Source organism: Pleuronectes platessa, chromosome 8 (assembly GCF_947347685.1).
Source record: "Pleuronectes platessa chromosome 8, fPlePla1.1, whole genome shotgun sequence".
NCBI lineage: Eukaryota > Metazoa > Chordata > Actinopteri > Pleuronectiformes > Pleuronectidae > Pleuronectes > Pleuronectes platessa.
Window position 1 is genome coordinate 26,593,288 of NC_070633.1, and position 17,518 is coordinate 26,610,805.

At 46.8% G+C, this 17,518-nt stretch overlaps 1 protein-coding gene across 1 annotated transcript in view; it reads left to right on the forward strand.

Annotated features, from left to right (window-relative positions):
* Window positions 1-17,518, forward strand: part of spata5 (spermatogenesis associated 5) — a 77,890-nt gene that overhangs the window by 2,064 nt on the left and 58,308 nt on the right. Inside the window, exons 5-11 of the mRNA XM_053428704.1 lie at window positions 144-800; window positions 934-1,063; window positions 1,170-1,226; window positions 1,313-1,436; window positions 3,602-3,703; window positions 3,896-4,049; window positions 14,622-14,776. Coding sequence (XP_053284679.1) covers window positions 144-800; window positions 934-1,063; window positions 1,170-1,226; window positions 1,313-1,436; window positions 3,602-3,703; window positions 3,896-4,049; window positions 14,622-14,776 — 1,379 coding nt within the window. The remainder of the gene's footprint in view (window positions 1-143; window positions 801-933; window positions 1,064-1,169; window positions 1,227-1,312; window positions 1,437-3,601; window positions 3,704-3,895; window positions 4,050-14,621; window positions 14,777-17,518) is intronic.

Here is a 17,518-nt window from a genome sequence, read left to right on the forward strand (position 1 = left end):
ATAATTGTTTTGGCTTCCTGCACAGTTTTTAATGTCGCTGTGGTTGAAGTTATTTTTCAACGATACAGAAAGAATACTGTGATTTTAGTTTGCTCCGTTTCCTGAGCTGGTTCAAGTCTCCTGGTGTGTCTCTCTTGTGGCAGCTGGGAACATCGTTCTTCCAGGAAACGTCCTCTCTCTGACCTACTTTGGCCGCTCATGCAGTCTCCGGGTCGAATCCATCAGAGGTGAGGACGGTGTCACCCTCCAGAGACCAGCTCCTCCTGCAGAGCCAGGTCCAGACACTGAGGAGTCGTCTGTGAACACGTCTGTGCTCGACTCCACGTCCGCCGACCTCTCGCTGCAGCTCAGCATGCTCACAGTGGAGGATAACAGCGCCGAGGGGGCACCGGGCACCCCTGGAGGGCCTGGTCCTACAGCCAGCACCCCACGCCGACCCATCCCACTCCTTTCCCTCTCCCCATCCCCTGCTCCCTGCAGCCCCTCCTACAACTCCCAGAATCCTCCTGCAGGGTCGGGAGACAACGTCGTCTGCCTGGAGAGCTCCCTCGAACCAGAGCAGACAGGGAAAGTCCCAACAGCTCCCCCTGGTGGCGCACTGAACACTGACACCTTCTACTCGCTCTCCTGCTCCACGAAAGTGAGTTTCAGTCACAGAGCAGGGCGGGAGGATCCAGATGCAGAAGCCAAGAGGTCAAAGGTCACGTACAACATGATTGGTGGGCTCAGCAGCCAGATGGATGTCATCAGAGAGACCATCGAGCTTCCTCTCAAACACCCAGAGCTGTTCAGAAACTACGGTGGGTCAGGCGGCTCGACGCCATTCATCAGTCCACTTCCAAACATTTGGCCGCCAGATGCCCACGAGGCTCTCGTCACGATGTAGAGTTACAGACACGAGCTGGAAGAGAGTTAACTGTGTTTTCACTGCAGGGATCCCACCTCCCAGAGGAGTTCTGCTGTATGGCCCCCCGGGCACGGGGAAGACTATGATTGGACGAGCCATAGCCAATGAGGTGGGAGCTCACATGACGGTGATCAACGGCCCCGAGATCATGAGCAAGTGAGGAATATGTGGTTGGATTTGAATCTTTATGAAATACAGCATGTGAAGTTATTTTGTTTAATTATAGATATATTTATCATTTATACTCTTTATATTCTTTCAGGTTCTACGGTGAAACAGAAGCGAGGTTGAGGCAGATATTCACTGAAGCGTCTCAGAGGTAAACTTCATTAACTTCATTAACTATTGGTCATTTTCATCGTCTGTGAATAAACACGTTTCTCACGTTGATCTTTGGTTTGATAGACAACCTGCGATCATCTTCATCGACGAGCTGGACGCCTTGTGCCCGAAGAGAGAGGGGGCGCAGAACGAGGTGGAGAAACGAGTCGTTGCCTCTCTCCTGACTCTGATGGACGGGATCGGCTCAGTAAGTTTCCTCTGGAGAGAAATGTGTCACCACTAGTTTAAGCGGAACTGTGAGCAATCTCTTAATTCTTTACTAAACTCCTAAAATCCCACAGTAAACATTTGAGTTAGTAGATTCATTTACAGTCGTTTAAGAATACTATCAGCACGATTACGCAAAAAACATCTGATCAAATTATCATGAAACTTGGTCCAAGGATGAGACATGGAAGAAAATAAATAAATCATCACGGCTGCAGCGCTGAGTCATGATCACCTGTTCATTAAAAGCTCAGTGAAGCTGAACTCCGCAGGAAGAACCCAGAACTGGAGAATCCGTTTTTTCGTGATGGTCAACGTTACTTACGTTGATGAATCCCAGCCGCCGCTGCTGCACAGCTGTGCTCGCCTGTTTATTCAGAGTGTATTAGTATTGAACACATCACGTGTCCAAATCGCACTTCACTGGAGCCTTAACAATACACAGGCCACGTGTGAAGCTGATGAAAGGTTCTTAAGATCTACGAGTCACTGACAGACAGAGAGAGATGTCAGATATATTCAGGTATATCACAGACTTGATACAGATATCAAATCTGTGTTATATGAGGGCACAGTTGGGCCTTGGCGGTGGTTTGTGCTCGTTCTAGTTTTTATACAAGTTCCTCAATTTAAACTGCATCTTCTCTGGTCTGGTTAAAATAATCGTTAAGTTTTTATAAGCACCACATCAGTGCTTCCTTTTTAATCGGGCTGTTCTCGCCCCACGCCATCACGCAACGATGTTTTCTTAACAGCGAGAAAAAAAGCCTGTTGCAAGATGGTCTGTGTTACGCTGTCCAGCAGCTGCTCGGTCAGGAGAACACGTCTCCGTGAGGAAACGTCCTCATCGGAAACACAGCTCGGAGGAACCCTCTCCACGCTGGACGTCCTTCAGACGCTGTGGGCCGTGTCTTTGGGGCGCTGTTTGTCGAGCGAGCGCACTCTGAGCATCTGATGAGAAAAAGGATGATCTCTTCCCCTCACATGCACATGCACGGCCAGTGGGAGCCTGGGAAATAAATCACCCAAGGTTGCCATGACCTGCCAATTTGCCATGACTTTATCAGCCAAGTACATTTCTGTGTCCCCTGGCAAAAGAGGCCTCATTCGGTTTGGTGATGTTACGCAGATACAGCGACTCCCCGCCTGCTCCCCGCTCCCGTCTGTTTTCCAGACCAGAGGATCAAGGTCATCAGCTCTGATTGGGTAATGGAATGTAAAGAAATAGCTTCCTCCTCCTGCTCCCGCTCTGAAACATATGAAACCCTGAAAGATGGAGCGAGTCACAGATGTGTGGTCATGAAGTTACAGTAAATACACAGCTGTGTTACTTCCTGGTGTTTATCACTCACTCCCTTAACCTCAATTTTACACATTCCAAAGTTATTAAGACTGGAAAATGTCATGTTTTGCACTGGTCGAGTATTAACATGTGTTTGCCTTCTTTCTTTAAACTGAGAAACAGCGCCCCCTGCAGCCACACGTGGGGATTCATTCTCTCAGTGTCCAAGCGATGAAGTGGTTTTTATGTAGAGAAAAAACAAAGTCTATCAATCTCTTGATCTCGTATCACTTACTGAAATAAAACAATTGTACAATCAATATTACCCATGATCCTCTGCTTCCTGAACCAGCAGAGCTGCGGCTGTAACAAATCCACCAAACTCTGTTTAGATATAATGAATGTTTCCTGCTGAATATTGGAGTTAAACTCTGGTTTTTTATAACTTCTAAAGTCTTTTTAACTAATCTACAGTTCAGCTTCACTCTTCAACTTGCTGGAGCTGATTCTGACAGTTGAAGCTGTGACTCTCACTCAGTTCTTGTCACAGGAGATCGAACCCACTCACCAGAGTCACAGAGAACTGACGATCAGGGTGAAGTGTAGAAATGAAGGAGGAAACTTTCTCCTTTCATCCACAGTGTTGCTTTAAGACCAAAAACCAAAGCTCTGCACGTCCCTGATGTGATTCCAGCAACATCACTCAGCTTGATCACTTATTGACTCATATAAATGTAATTGACTGCTTTTGTTTTATGAGCTGAAAACAGTAAGAAGTTAATAATCCTTTGTCTGAATTCACACGTTAAAACGTAATATTCGTAAATAAAGCTCTTCTCTGCTCTGTTTCCTTTTCCTTCCAGGAGGGTCACTCGGGTCAGCTGCTGGTCCTGGGGGCCACCAACCGGCCCCACGCCCTCGACCCGGCCCTGCGGCGACCAGGACGCTTTGACAAGGAGCTGGAGGTGCGTATCACCAGGTCCTGTCACAGAGGAACCTGGTGAATGTCCTGTAATACATTGATAACTAGTAATTTCCTTCATACTACCCACTGGAGGCCACTAGTTTTCATTCAACACTCCCCAGCTTGATCTTTGTAGAGGCTAGAATCACAAAAACAACTCACGTGGAATGATGTTCTATTTCCGTGGTGGCAGGTGGGAGTTCCTGCGGCGGCAGAGCGTGCAGACATCTTGCAGAAGCAGCTGAGTCGGGTGCCGTGCAGCGCCACCACAGAGGAGCTGGTGCAGCTGGCAGACGCCGCTCACGGATACGTCGGTGCAGACCTCGCAGCTGTTTGCAAGGAAGCAGGCGAGTAAACACTGTCTGTCACTTATTGGACCTCTTATTTCATCACTTCCCCGTCCCAATAAGGAAAATAACACGGCTTGAAATATTAAATACATTATGTTTGAACAGGGAATACAGACAATAGCCCGGTGCCCCAAGTTCAAAAGGGATATTTTTAAATGTGAGTTTAGACTCTGGTAGATTTTGGGACTAGAAACTCGGCGATAGAAGTTGATGAAGTCATGAAAATCGGCATCATAAAAAAATGCCGCAGAAACCAAGAAAAACATCCTCATCCCCTCGGAGCAGTTTGTGAAACATCGTTTGGGAAAACCAAAATGAAGCTGCACGTGGCATTGAGCCGAAAAATGTTCACCCACCATCTTTTAGCAGTTTGGTTTGCCCCATGGACTCAGGCGTTCACCCAACAAACAGAAACGGCTAAACGAATAACAGTTCGTTATTGAGCATTAGCATTCTAGGCTAATCAGAGCCCCCCCCCGCACCTCTTCCTGCAGCGCTGACCCCAAACCACAATTCCCAGCGACCCATTTCTCCCTAAATTAGTTTTTAATAACTATTTCTCGATGTCTTCTTGGAGTCCGACTCACTTTGAACACAGACTCTCAAGCTGCCTTTGATATTTTTTGCAAAAGAGGAAGTCGGGAGTTTCTGTGGTTTTCAGATCCCAGTGAGCGAAACCACCGAAACCACCACTTGTTGTGAAATTCCTCGGCCCCCTCACTCCTACCGCCACAAGCCATCCACCTCACATCCCGAGGACAAACACGCCGGCTTGTATACGTGTGTATCTACATGTGTTTGATTGTGGGGGGGTGTGTGATTGCACGAGCACATGCACGTTTGTTTTTCCATGTGTGTGTGTGTGTGTGTGTGACCCCATGTGCATGCTGGGTGGTCCCCGGGCCGGGGGTACGTGGCGTATTGCATTTCCAGCTGAGGAGGGAGCCAGGGCTGCTGTGTGGAAGCGCTCCGGTGCAGAGTGTGATTTACTGTCCGCAGAGGTCCAGACGTGGCTGGCAGTGTTTTCGGAGAAACCTCCTCGCGCCCCGGAGGGAGACAACAACCCCCCCCCCCCAACCCCGGTCGACTGTGCTCGCTTCCCCCAAAATCTCCAAAACCCAAATCACTGAACAAACACAGGCCTGTGGAAGAACACCACAGGCGAGCAAACAGATCCTCAGAATTCAGTAAAGGCTTCGTTCAGGCTTCACCTTCTGCCTGTGGACTCATTCAAACTTATTATAAAGTACAGATATAATACAAACGGATGTGAAGTAGATATAAAGAATCTGGCTTCATGCAAATGATAAATATCTATCTGACAAATCAGCGGAACAAAACATTCATCTAACCATCTGAGGTTTATGTGTCACAACCTTTAGCTTCATTCATAATTCATTCTCTAATGTGAAGTTAGGGAACTAACTTCCAGATGAGGGAGGATTTTCTGACCTCCAGAATTCAAAGAAAGAGAATTAACTTCCTCCAGCATCAACCTGGAGAACAGAAAAGTGTGTAAATTCACTTATGGTGCAAAGGAGGCTTGATTGACTTAGAGGGTGTTGCTGGGCCCCGGTGGACGGACAGTGTCGTTTTGTGAGAGCGGTGAAATTTAACCAAAAACATTGAAACCAAAGCAACGAGCTGAAAAACACGGAGAGGTTTTGTGTAACTGGTGATAATTATAACATCACCAGCACGTAATCATTTCATCCTTTTGTTGATAGAAGGTGGAGAGCAAAGATGAAGAGTTGCGAAGTGTGTGTGTGCATCCACCCTCTCTGAACCCCCCCCCCCCCCCCCACACACACATAGCTTGAATGCACATTAAACAACGGACACACAACGCACACATGTACCCACAAGTTCGACGTGTGTGTGTTTTTTCCTCCCGTGCTTTTCATTGAAAGGAACAAAAGCCAACAAGCCACAAAAACAACACACAGAGTAGGAACTGCAGTTGTTTCCTTTCTGCCGCTCAGGTAACAATGAGCTGCTGCGGGAACGCACACTCCGACCGGCCGCTTCCTGACAAATACAAACCAGGGGGTGACACGCAAAGGGTCACGCACAAGATCCACCTTGCACAGCTGCAGAGAGGCAGGCACGCATACGCACATATGGGCCTCGATGCACTCACACACACACACACAGACAAGAAGCAGGTTGTGGTGGTGAGGGGGTGGGGGGGTGGGGGGGTCACATCCTGCCTTTAGTACAATACCAACCTGCTTATAGATCAGAGAATACGACTATTTAAATCAATTCTTTACCTCAGCAGAAAGCAAAGGGAAGGATGACGAGGCCATGGGGCTGTTTACTGTGTTTTGTGTATGTGTGTGTTTGTGTGTGTGTCTGTTTCGTGAGTGCGTAAGAACGGATGGAACTATTGACGTCATCAGGGAAAGTTTTTGTTTGTCCAGTTGAGGTTGTACCGAGCCCCAGAAACAACTTCTTGACGACAGATGTGTTCCATAATCGCTTAATTACAGCCGATCGGCCGGTTTGTCGAATGCAATGTAACGCAAGAGCGCGCTCATACCACATCCATTAAGAGGCCGTTTCATCAAGGTCACCTCAAATCCCCCCGTAAGCCTCCAATGAGCGCAACAAATTATTAAGAAAACCTGCGCTTTACATCGTGTGCACTGACCGAGGGAATCCAGGTCGGACGCCGTGATCCCTTCATGAAAGGAAGGATTTTAAAAACCTGCAGAGGAGGAGCAGGAATGCGTCTCGGTTTTAAGACGCCATGTTTACCTGATGGCTCCTTTCTCCTGGGAAACGTGTTTATGCAAAGTTTACGTTAATGCAAACTGTGTGTGGTGTCATCTGACAGGAAAAGGGCTTCGGGTTTAAAATCAGAGTTTGTTGGAACGTTTACTGAACAACATGTATTCTGCTCGTTGAATGACGTAGAACGGAGTCACTGGAAAAAAAAAACATTCAAATCTCCTAATAAGGCCACGAAAAGATCCCGGAATACTCTAGAGGAGACGTTTTTTATATAACGGTTGTTTTCTTTGTGAATGTCAAAGTTCTGTATAGTTAAAAGTTTGAAATAATAGTGATGGGAGCTCCTTCTTAGTGTTCAGAGGCTGTGTTCCTCTGCAGTATCTGGCAATATTGATCTAAAACCATTATAAAACTGAACATAATTTGGCAGAGAGGAAATTATTTAGTTGTGTTATTTGAATATGTTTGACGAATGTATAGTTTGTGTAGAAAACAGTGTTTCCAGTGTAAAATAAATTAAAGTTCATAATGAGCTTCTTCACCGTTCACTGCTGCAGGAGGAGACGTCAACGCTCCACCACATCTGAACTGTAGTAACCCTGGAATGATGCCCCCTAGCGGGCGAATGTCATATAGCCTTGAATGTAATGTATGCAGGGCTGAGAGCAGGTAGACTCACAAACAATGATTCATTCGTTTAAACTGCAAAGGAAGAACTAATCAAAACTAGATAGATAGATAGATAGATAGATAGATAGAAGGACGAACAGATTCAGGGACAGTGAAACCACGTCCTCCTCAGTGTCTTATCAGCCGTGGATCCTGTCGTCCACTCGTCTCCCTCCTCTCGGTCTCAGGGTCTGAAGTGGACGTGGTTTTCATCACGGCTCCTCGCAGGTCGACAGATTTACGTACACACGAAGATGATCTACTGCTCCGTGTTAGTCACAGATCAGAAAAATGTACGACCTGCACAACCAGCAGCTCTATATTTATAAACATGTTCCTGATGGAGCTCCTCGTCACGTCAGTCCGGCTGCACGGGCTTTAGGTCGGACACGTGTCGGCACCGACTCGATGGAGACATCGTGCAGACGTGCAGCTCCATGTCTGGTCCACAAAACAAAACGATTAATGCCTATTTAGAGGATATTGTTCAATAGGTTTCCCCTCATATCTTTTACCAATCAATTTATCTGTGCAACGATCCAGGCTGATCGAGACACACCACATCCTTCCATCAAGTTTCATGGTAGTTTGTCAAGTAGTTTTTACATAATCCTGTTTAAGTAACAGACAAACAAACAAACCAGAGCCTATAGGGAGCAGGGTCCCTCAGGAAGTCCCCAGGGTAAAGGCTCATGAGACAATTAAAGGATAGAGATTCGCAAATGATTGTTTCCTTATTAATAGCAGATGATTTTACCTCATGATCAGACCTCTTGAGAAGTGGACAGTGTTCTCTTATAGAGGTTGTGTTAGAATTAGCAGGATTGGGACAGAACCCCAGAGGGAGTTGTTTGGTCGTTTCACTAGATCTCTGAGAAAATTATTTTTCCTCCTGTAGAACCACATATGTGCTGATTCCTTCCGATGCTGTTTACCCACACGTTGCGTTGACCCCGTTCCCAGCGCAGTGCAGATTACACAAAACCTCTTTTCATAGTGAATCCCTCCAGGTGCTTGGTGTGGTATCAGCAGCTATCATGTGGTCTGGTGGGGCCTCGCAGACTCAGGGCGTCGCTCTGCCGTCCTGCCGGCGTTCCACTGATCCCGGTTCGAGCGGATGACTCACTTCCACAGTCTAAACAGTGCAACTGGTGTGTGTGAGTGCACACGTTTGCTGGGGGGGGGGTAGTGCGTGCGTGTGTGTGTGTGCGTGCATGTGCTTGTTTGGTTTGTGCCACATCCGGACACACTGTTTACAAGCCTCTCTAAACAGGGGAAGCCCGCTGGAACAAAAAGAGCCAGTTAAAATTGATTATGTAGAATAATAAACACACAACTCTGCACCGAGCTGAAAGGCTTTCGGTTGTTTCGTTTAAAAAAGATCTGGCTCGATGTCCAGCATCCAGATCTCCGACTCAGACTAAACGGCCTAAATGATGTCTGTGGTGAATATGTAAAGTGAGTTGGTTGAACGCGCTTTGTGTAAATCCCCCCCCCCCCCGAGAAAACAAAGTACTTTGGTATTTGAGCATTTGAGCGACGAGTTGCAGGAAACCGTCTCCGGTGGCTTCGCCGCAGCCGCGTGGAAACGAGCAGCAGAAACAAATTGTGTTTTGTGTGTTTGACATAATTTGTGCGGCGGAAGAGCAAATGGGCCAAACAGGGCCGAATGCTCGCTGGTGTTTACAGCGGCGCTCTCTCTCCTTATAAAGCGCTTTTGCCGACTCGTCTGTCCTTTTAAAGACACTTGAGGAATTTTCAGGACGAGTCACATAAATATCTGGTGGATCAGCATGTGAGGTTTATTTGAGGCCTCTGTTTATAAAACCCGGAAATGTGCTGCTTGTACTCCTTAACCCCGGCTCTTACCTTCAGTGACAGCTGTGTGTGTGTGTGTGTGTGTGTGTGTTGCGAGTCCTGTGTGTGTGTTTGTATGTGTGTGTCTGGTGTAAGTATTACAAATGTAAATCCTCATTATGTTAGTCATGAAATATAAAGGCAAAGACATGTTTTTAGGGTTAAGGTTTCGGTTTGTGTGTGTGAGCACATGTGTTTGCCTTTGTGTGTGTGTGTGTGTGTGTGTGTGTGTGTGTGTGTGTGTGTGTGTTTGTCTGCGCGCTCTTTAAGAGGACATATTATTGTGGTGTTCCGGCTCCGGGAACAGATGTTGGGTTTTGTAAATACAGGTGCAGAGAGTGTTCCGGAAGCCCCGGCGAGTAATGAAAACGTTCCTGTGGTTGTGTGATGGTGTAATGCCCAAAGAATTTCACAATTCATCTGAGGACAGCGGCGCTGCAGAGCTGCAGCTCGACGCTCAGGCCTGATTCCCCCCCCCCGTCGTAATGTGGAGGTGCAGATTGATTTCTCTCTACTCTCCGTCCCTGCAGCAGGATGAGCTGCTGCGTCTTCACACTGGAGCTTTGTGAGATTCACTTTTTGACGTCTCTGACAGGAATTTAACCTCCGTGCACCTCTCACCTCCATGCTTTCTCCTCCTCACTGGTTTTACAACAGTTACATGAATTAATCACTTCTTCATTTAGTTACAGGATACAGATCAGGCTCTAAGAAACACACACCAGTCAAAATACTATTATAGCCTATTAAGGAGTTTTGAGGCAGTTGTCAGTGTTTGCGAGTTTTTAATATTTTAAGATTTGCATATTAAAGAAAAAGCTAGAAAAGATTCCTGAGATGTCGTCATCAAACCTTTATGACAGAGACATTTAATTGAGGCTTGATATTTTACATTTTAACCCAAAACTTTATCATGAATAACTATAAAGAAAAGGCAAATACAACCAAAGATCTAGAACTAGGATTAAGACAATTTAATGATCGACAAACCTGAAACCTGATATGTCTGTGAAAGCCTCTTATTGGTCGATTTAGCCTATTTATTTATTTGATCAGCCAATGGGTGAACGGATCAGCCTCTAACAAACACACACCTCCCAGTCTCGACCCTGGTCCCTGATCGAAGCTGATCTGTGGATCTCGTTGAATCAAAGCCTTTGAGAAGAAAGGAGGATTCCTGTCTTAACTTTACTTGTGGTCTCATCATAAGTCGAAGTTTCTTTGAGCGTAATGTTTCGTATTTAGGGGTTTGATTCTTTAGTCGGGGGGGGGGGGGGGGCAGTTTGGAGGTGACCCCCTGAAGACAAGGCCTTGATTTGGGGGAAGGTCTGTGTCGAACCCAGATGCTGTAATTAAGAACATCCCTGTTGGAAAAACCACAACTAACCGACCCTCAGCTCTGTGAAACCACTTCTACCCTCTCCTCCATACCTAGTTTGGGCCTTGTTGTGATGTTTTGCAAATGTGCATTCTTGTTCATTTAGGGGGCCCCTTTTTTTTTTACTCAATTCCCAATAGATCTCTGGCTTATTCGAAGCATTCTGGAAACGAGTGCAGAAACAGAGAGAGAGAGAGAGAGAGAGAGAAACAGAGAGAGAGCGAGAGAGAGAAAGAGGAAAATGAGTCCACATAAGGTTCAGATTAAATTGTGTTGTGTTGCCTCTTTTTTTTCCAACCTCCCTTCCCATCGGATGTTTTCATAACTAAACCAAATGTGAGCACGGAGTCAGCCAAGAGCAGTCAGGAGAGAGAGAATCCCCACGGCACCGTGTTGAAGTCACATCTCTGAATCCCGGTTCCTCTGCCCTGCGGGTGTCCAGGCTCCACGAAGCCAGTTTCCCCTCCGGTCAGAGAGGAGTTTCATTCAGTCCAGACAGATTCACGTGATTGTTTGTCACCTGCTTTGAGTCTGTGGGGTTTAGCTACAGCCTTGTTTCTATAAAGATCCTGTTTCCCTTATTCTGTCCAGATTATACTGTCCTGGATTGAGAAGTCAGGTGTCTTTACTTCATTTTAATTATGGAAAAAGGCCATATAAAGCAAAGACTTCACTCTAATTAATAAACCTACTCTTTGTCTCTTTAAACTGGTGCCGTGTGAGTTCTCAACATGTTTGCAATGGGCTGTTTGTTTGGCCTGTGTTGACGCCGGAGGCCGTTTTCTCTCTCAAACTGTAAAAGTGACCTGCAGTAACTGGGATGCACTATAAAACCAGTAGGCTGAACCCTGACCTGGAGGACCAGTTGCTGCTCAGTGCTCTCTTGTTGTGATCGACTTCATCACTTAAGCTGATGAGTCCCAGCCGCTGCTGCCTCAGAGCTCCGGTCGCCTTTTTTATTCAAAGTTTATAAATATCGAAAGTTTCCAAATCACAACCGTATTGGACACCAGACTTCCTTTGGCCTGAAGCAAAAACTCAAATGCCAAATGTGAAGCCGACAAGATGAAGGATTCCTTCCTCCTCCCTACAGATGGAGATTACAGGAGTTATTTGATAGATTATCGTGTAAACACATTGTTAATGAAACAAATATACACTTTGGGGACTCTCTTGACTTCCTAGACAAAGTTTTTAAGTTTCTCCGGTTCTTCCATCGTAATCCCTGCAGCGGCCTCCACCTCCTCAGGGCAGGCAGCTGATGGTCTGGGCTGAGTGCACGTGGTGTTGTGGCTGGTGCTCCTCATCTCCCTCCTCGCCCCGGCTTCCTTCCACATCCTGTCCGGCCCCGTCCCCTCCACTCGGACCAGATGTTTTTGTGCGGTCTGAAGCATTAACGCAGATGAAGAGCTGAAGTGGAAGCCAGGTGGAATGATGGGATGTTAAGACCACTGGGGACTGAGAGCGAGGGAGAGGAGGAGGAGGAGGAGGAGGAGGGTGGGCGAACTGGGATGGAGAGAGAAAGAGCTCAAAAGAAAGACATCAGACGTCAGGGGAGCCGGGACTGGGGAACACATTGGCCGCGGCTTGGCGAGCTCGCAGAGGACGAACCTGCTCGCATTAATTGTGTGTCTCCTCCTCCTTCTCCTCCTCCTCCTCCTCCTCCTCCTCTTCTTCTTTTCCTCTCGGCCTGTCCGTCACTCGCCCAGTCGGACGGGTCCTGGAAATATATAAACAGGATGCAGCCTTGTCTGATCGTAAATCCCCTCTCGTCTGCTCCCTGGCCCCCAGCCCTGGACCACGTCCGTTCTCCTGCAGCCCTCGCCACCCCAACTCCTGCTCAGACCCCCCCCACCCCTCTTTCGCTCAGAAGAGGAAGCCAAGAGTTTATGTGTGTGCGTCTGTGTGTGTGATGTGTGCACATCACAGCCTAATGTACAGCTCTGGGTTTGGAAACATGGTTGTGGCTGGTTTTGTATAACTACTAATCACTGCATGTAATTCACTGGGAGGTGACCTGTCCTCCCACCTGCAGGGGTTAAATCTGCACAGCTGGATGCAAGCTGACGTACACATGCTGTTTCCTGCTTGGTCCTCTTTCCACTGCTTTCTCATACATTCTTCCCAGGCTGTTTAGTGATGTTTGCAATATTGCAACCAGACCCACCTGCAGACCCTGTTCTGTAATGTACAGGGGAGAAAATTGCAAACAGAAAAACGAATCCGTGTGACTGATGGTTTCACATTCCTGTGATTAACAGCATATTCCGATTTTGCTGTAGGAATGAAATACAAATTCAGATCAACATCCTTAGTAGTATATCAACACCACTTTTTCAGGACCTTGAGCTGTTGGGTCCGGACATATTCCAGAGTTTTGCTTTTGACATATGAAGAACATCTTGATCTGCGTCCTCTTCATGCACAGCTTCTCGTTTTCATCCTCGGACAAATAGAATTTCAATTTTAATCTGTGGAATATGTCATAAACATACAAATAGATATCTGCAAACACAACTTCTTATATAGTTAAATATTTATATATATTTTTTTCTGTTGTTTTTATATAGATATATTTTATTGTACTATCCACTCCAGCAGCTAAGCTACTGGATGATCTAAATTTCCAACGGGATTAATAAAGTATCTATCTATCTATCCATCTATCTATCTATCTATCTATCTATCTATCTCTCTATCTCTCTATCTCTCTATCTATCTATCTATCTATCTATCTATCTGCAACCTGTTTCCGTTTCAAAGTAAAATCTCTCCAATCTATTCATTTTTCACAAAGTTTTCTGTTGTTGTTGCAGCATCGTAAGATTTACGGCCTCATACATATACTTTTATATATTTTATTTTTATTTCTAGAAACACTGAAGTCACACCACAGCCCTCACGCCCTCGCTCCTCGGCACAGACGGGCGCTTCCTGTGCAAACAACAGCAGATCAGCAACGCAGCCGCCAACAAATCCTCGTTCTCACTTTTCACTAGTGTTGTTTCTTGTTTGTGTGTTTTTTCTGTAACCAAGCGACCGACTGCAGAGAAGAGCATCTGCTTCCTGGTTAAATTACACGAATGCCCGATGTGTGTGTGTGTGTGAGCGGTGTTCGTCTGAATGGAGCCTGGGAGGTTCTTTAGGTTCTCTCCTCCCGAGGTGTGTGCAGCACTTTGTGTCTGCTCTCATTCGTCACCTCGGCCTGTTGCAGGTCGGTCTGTGCCCGGGAGTCCTCGTCTCCTTCGGGTCAAACTTGCGAGTCGCTCCTCAAACAAAGGCTCCTTCTTGATTCTGACACGCCAACTGTTTGTTTTGCCGTCTTCTTTTTGTTCAGATGCAGAAATCTCCCAAACCGAAAGGCATTCAAAACCTTAAGCGCTTCAATTACACTTCCCTTCCTCTCGGCCCACTCGCTTTTCTCTCCGATAATGCCGGCCCAATTATTTTCGCCTTCAGAGAGGAATTAGTGTTCATTTTGAGATTTGCGTTTTCGCGAGGCATGTATCAACTCAGCGTGTACAAGCCTGAATGTTTTCAGTACAGAGTTGGACTGGGTGCAAGTGGGTTTGGAATAAAAGAATAAAAAAACCACCTCCGAGCCACAGCGACACTGGCGATGCTTCTCTAGGCAAACAAACACAACTTCCACGTCCCTGTTTGTGCCTCAAGTCACAGCCCTTTGTTTTCTCTGTGATTCACCTCTTCTGTTGCAGCCTCTTGTGGTCGGATCACTTCTGAAACAAGCTTTTTTTTCATGAACTCTGTTATAAGTGACTTCTTTTCATCTCTGTTGTCCTGTTGTTTTTGGAGTGAAACAGATTTTCTGAACTTTTGCCTCCTCGGCAGCACAGCAGCTCTGTGGATTCTGTTTTTCCTTTCCTCTGATCCACTGAGACTTGTAACATGTGTGAACTCTCTGTGTACAGGTTTACATGCACTCAGACGAGCACTGGGAGGTTCCCAGCAACCATCAGACCAGCAGCTGATGGGCACGGTGACCGTCACCCAGCAGGACCTCCAGTGGGCCATGTCCGCTGTGAAGCCCAGCGCCATGAGGGAGGTTTCTATAGATGTGCCCAAGGTAAACTCCCTCTCAGCTTTATATGTCCTCCCACCATCTCTTAATGTTTTAGAAAAACCATCAACTTTTAAACAATCCACCGATATGAGCCCATCACAGACACATTGGTATCAACGTTTAATATCGTGTTTCCTCTTATTTATGGTTATATATATCAAAGCTTATGGTTAAATGGTAAAATATCAAGCCTCTATTGCATTTCATTGTCATAAGGGTTCGATAACGACAGCTTAGTGTAAAGGTTTCACTCACAAAGAGCAGTATCCACATCGGTCAGCTCTCTAACACAAATCGAGTTTCTGGCTTCGGAACATGTCAGAGTAAAAGCATGCAGACCTGGTTCCTGTGGTCAGAACGCTGGTGAGGTTTCTGACTTCCTGCAATCGATACTGGACCCTTGGAAAAGTCGTTATGTAGAAGAGAGTGATGCTTTCCAGGCCCAGAAAAAGACGGATATGGTTCTGAAATCTTTCCAGAGTTTGTCTGCGTGTTCGCCAGGAGGGCCGAGGGAAAAGCAACCGGTCGAAAGATGTGAGTAAACAAGTGGGAAGAAGTTTAGTAGCACCTCTCTAGAAAAGACAACACAATAAAACATATGAAACGTTTTCAGAGAGCAAGTCGGAGACGTTAATAAGCACCTTTTTAGAAAAGATTCTACAAAGAGCAATAAAAGATGCAGATCCTCCATCTGAGCGGAGCAGCGTCCAAAACAAACACAGATTCACTTTGAAGTTCTCCTCATGTGAAAACCTCCGGGGGCTCACTGATGATATAAAGCTGCAGCATCTAATAAAACATCCGAATTTAATGAGGAGACCATGTAAAGAAATCAAAACGTTTGTGTTTCATAAGACATTTTAGAGGACTTGGTCAAAGACTTGGCAGCGGCGCCCCGAACCACAAGTGACCAGTACACGGAGTTGGGAAGTCGGCCCCCCCGCTGCAGAACAAACAAGAGACAGAGGAAGGAACATGTGGTTACGCTTCAGCTGCGACACGTCGTTCACGACTCGGGAGAGAATCACGCGAGTAGAGGAAGAAAAACCATTAAGAGGCACATGGAGCGTGGAGACCCTCCCTTCACGTGCCTGCCCAGTTTATAGCATCATCTTTAATGACACCATCTGCATTGGATCCCGTGTTTGTAATCAGCATTAGTCGTGTCCCAGCTGCACTCAGACCCTGCGTGGCCTCGGGAGGAAGCAGACTGGTTCGGATTAGTCTGCCTTCTTTTTAATTAAAGCACAAAACAAACAGAATCGTCACTTATCACCACAAGAAAAAGCGAAAAAGCTCATCACCCAGTTTTGTCTCTCTAACGCTACGTTCGGAAAAAAATCCCAGAAACCCTCCTCGGACCGCGAACCACCGAATCACCCGCACTTAAAAGTTAGAGGTCAGGATCAGGAGGAGTGGAAATGACCCTGTGGCCATTTTACCCTCCGCTGCAACGCAGATGAATCACTTTGCTCTCAGCGAACGGAGGGAGAACGAGTGGAGCGAGGGATGATGGGGGGTGGGGGGGGGGGGGGGGGTTCGGTGGGATGAGAGGACAGTGGTGAGACTGCAGGATGTTTTGGAGTTTGCATGTGTAAGACATAACGGACAGGAAGAGGGCTAACATCATCCTCCACCGGTAATTGAAAGCAGATCGGGTCGCTGATGGCTCCTGCCAGCAACCAAAATAAAAAAGGAGAGAAAGAAAGAGGAGGAGGAGAAGAAGAAGAAGAAGAAACTTCCTTCCTATCCCTTCACCCCCACCCGCCCGCCTGCCCCGCCCCCCCTCCTCTCTCCCTCTGCACTGAGCTCACCCGGAGACGCTCAGTCCTTGCGGCCGGTTCGTGGAAACAAGAGACTTTGCTGTATCCCCCTAGCACAGCTCAGCTGAAAGGCCAGCCGCAGAGCCCCGGACTTGATTATATCCACATGAGTGCAAACATTTGTTTCTAATCCATTTTATATAAGAAACTTCCAGCGGTGCCGGATGAACACACGCCTCGAGTTCCTCGGAAACTCTCTCAGATCACGTATCTGGAGATTTGAGCTCTGCACGTCGCGGCTCTCCATTTACGTTTTATTTACATGTAAATAAATTCAAAGTTCACTCTTAATCCTTTGCTTGTTTTGCGACAAGGAACTCTTCCTCTCTTTGACATTTCTCTTGTTTAACCACCATTGCTTCATTTTTAAATAATCATCCTCCACCGTGCAGTCTGGCTTTAATATTTTCATTTGGCAGCTGTATAACAAGCCCATTTATTCCTCCTTTTTAAACGTCCTCCTCGTCTCCCTTGAGTTTCTGTGTCTGAGAAGTCCCCCCCCCCACCCCCCCCCCACCCTCCTCTCCACCCCATCAAAGGGCCAGAGCCTGAGAGGCCCCTTGTAAAGTTCAGAAAACAACAGTAAAAGATAATAACTGGGTCTCGTACAGAAAGGACGGGAGGGAGGGAGGCGGAAAAACACACAGCACGGAGGTGTGAGTCAAAACATTGGCTTCTAATTCCACAGACGCTCGTGACAGAAAGAGCCTTTCAATTAATCTGACTCTCTGTATTGTGATTTCCTCACAATGACTCCATCGAGTCCGCCACAGGAACAAGGGGAGGGTGAGGAGTGAACGGAGTCGCGTTGCACATCTGGCCTCTCGATGGACGGAGGCTAGTGATGGATTTGCACTCGGGATGATTGGCAGCTCGGAAAAGGATGTTGTCACTGAACCCGGAGGCTGGAGGCCTTTAAATC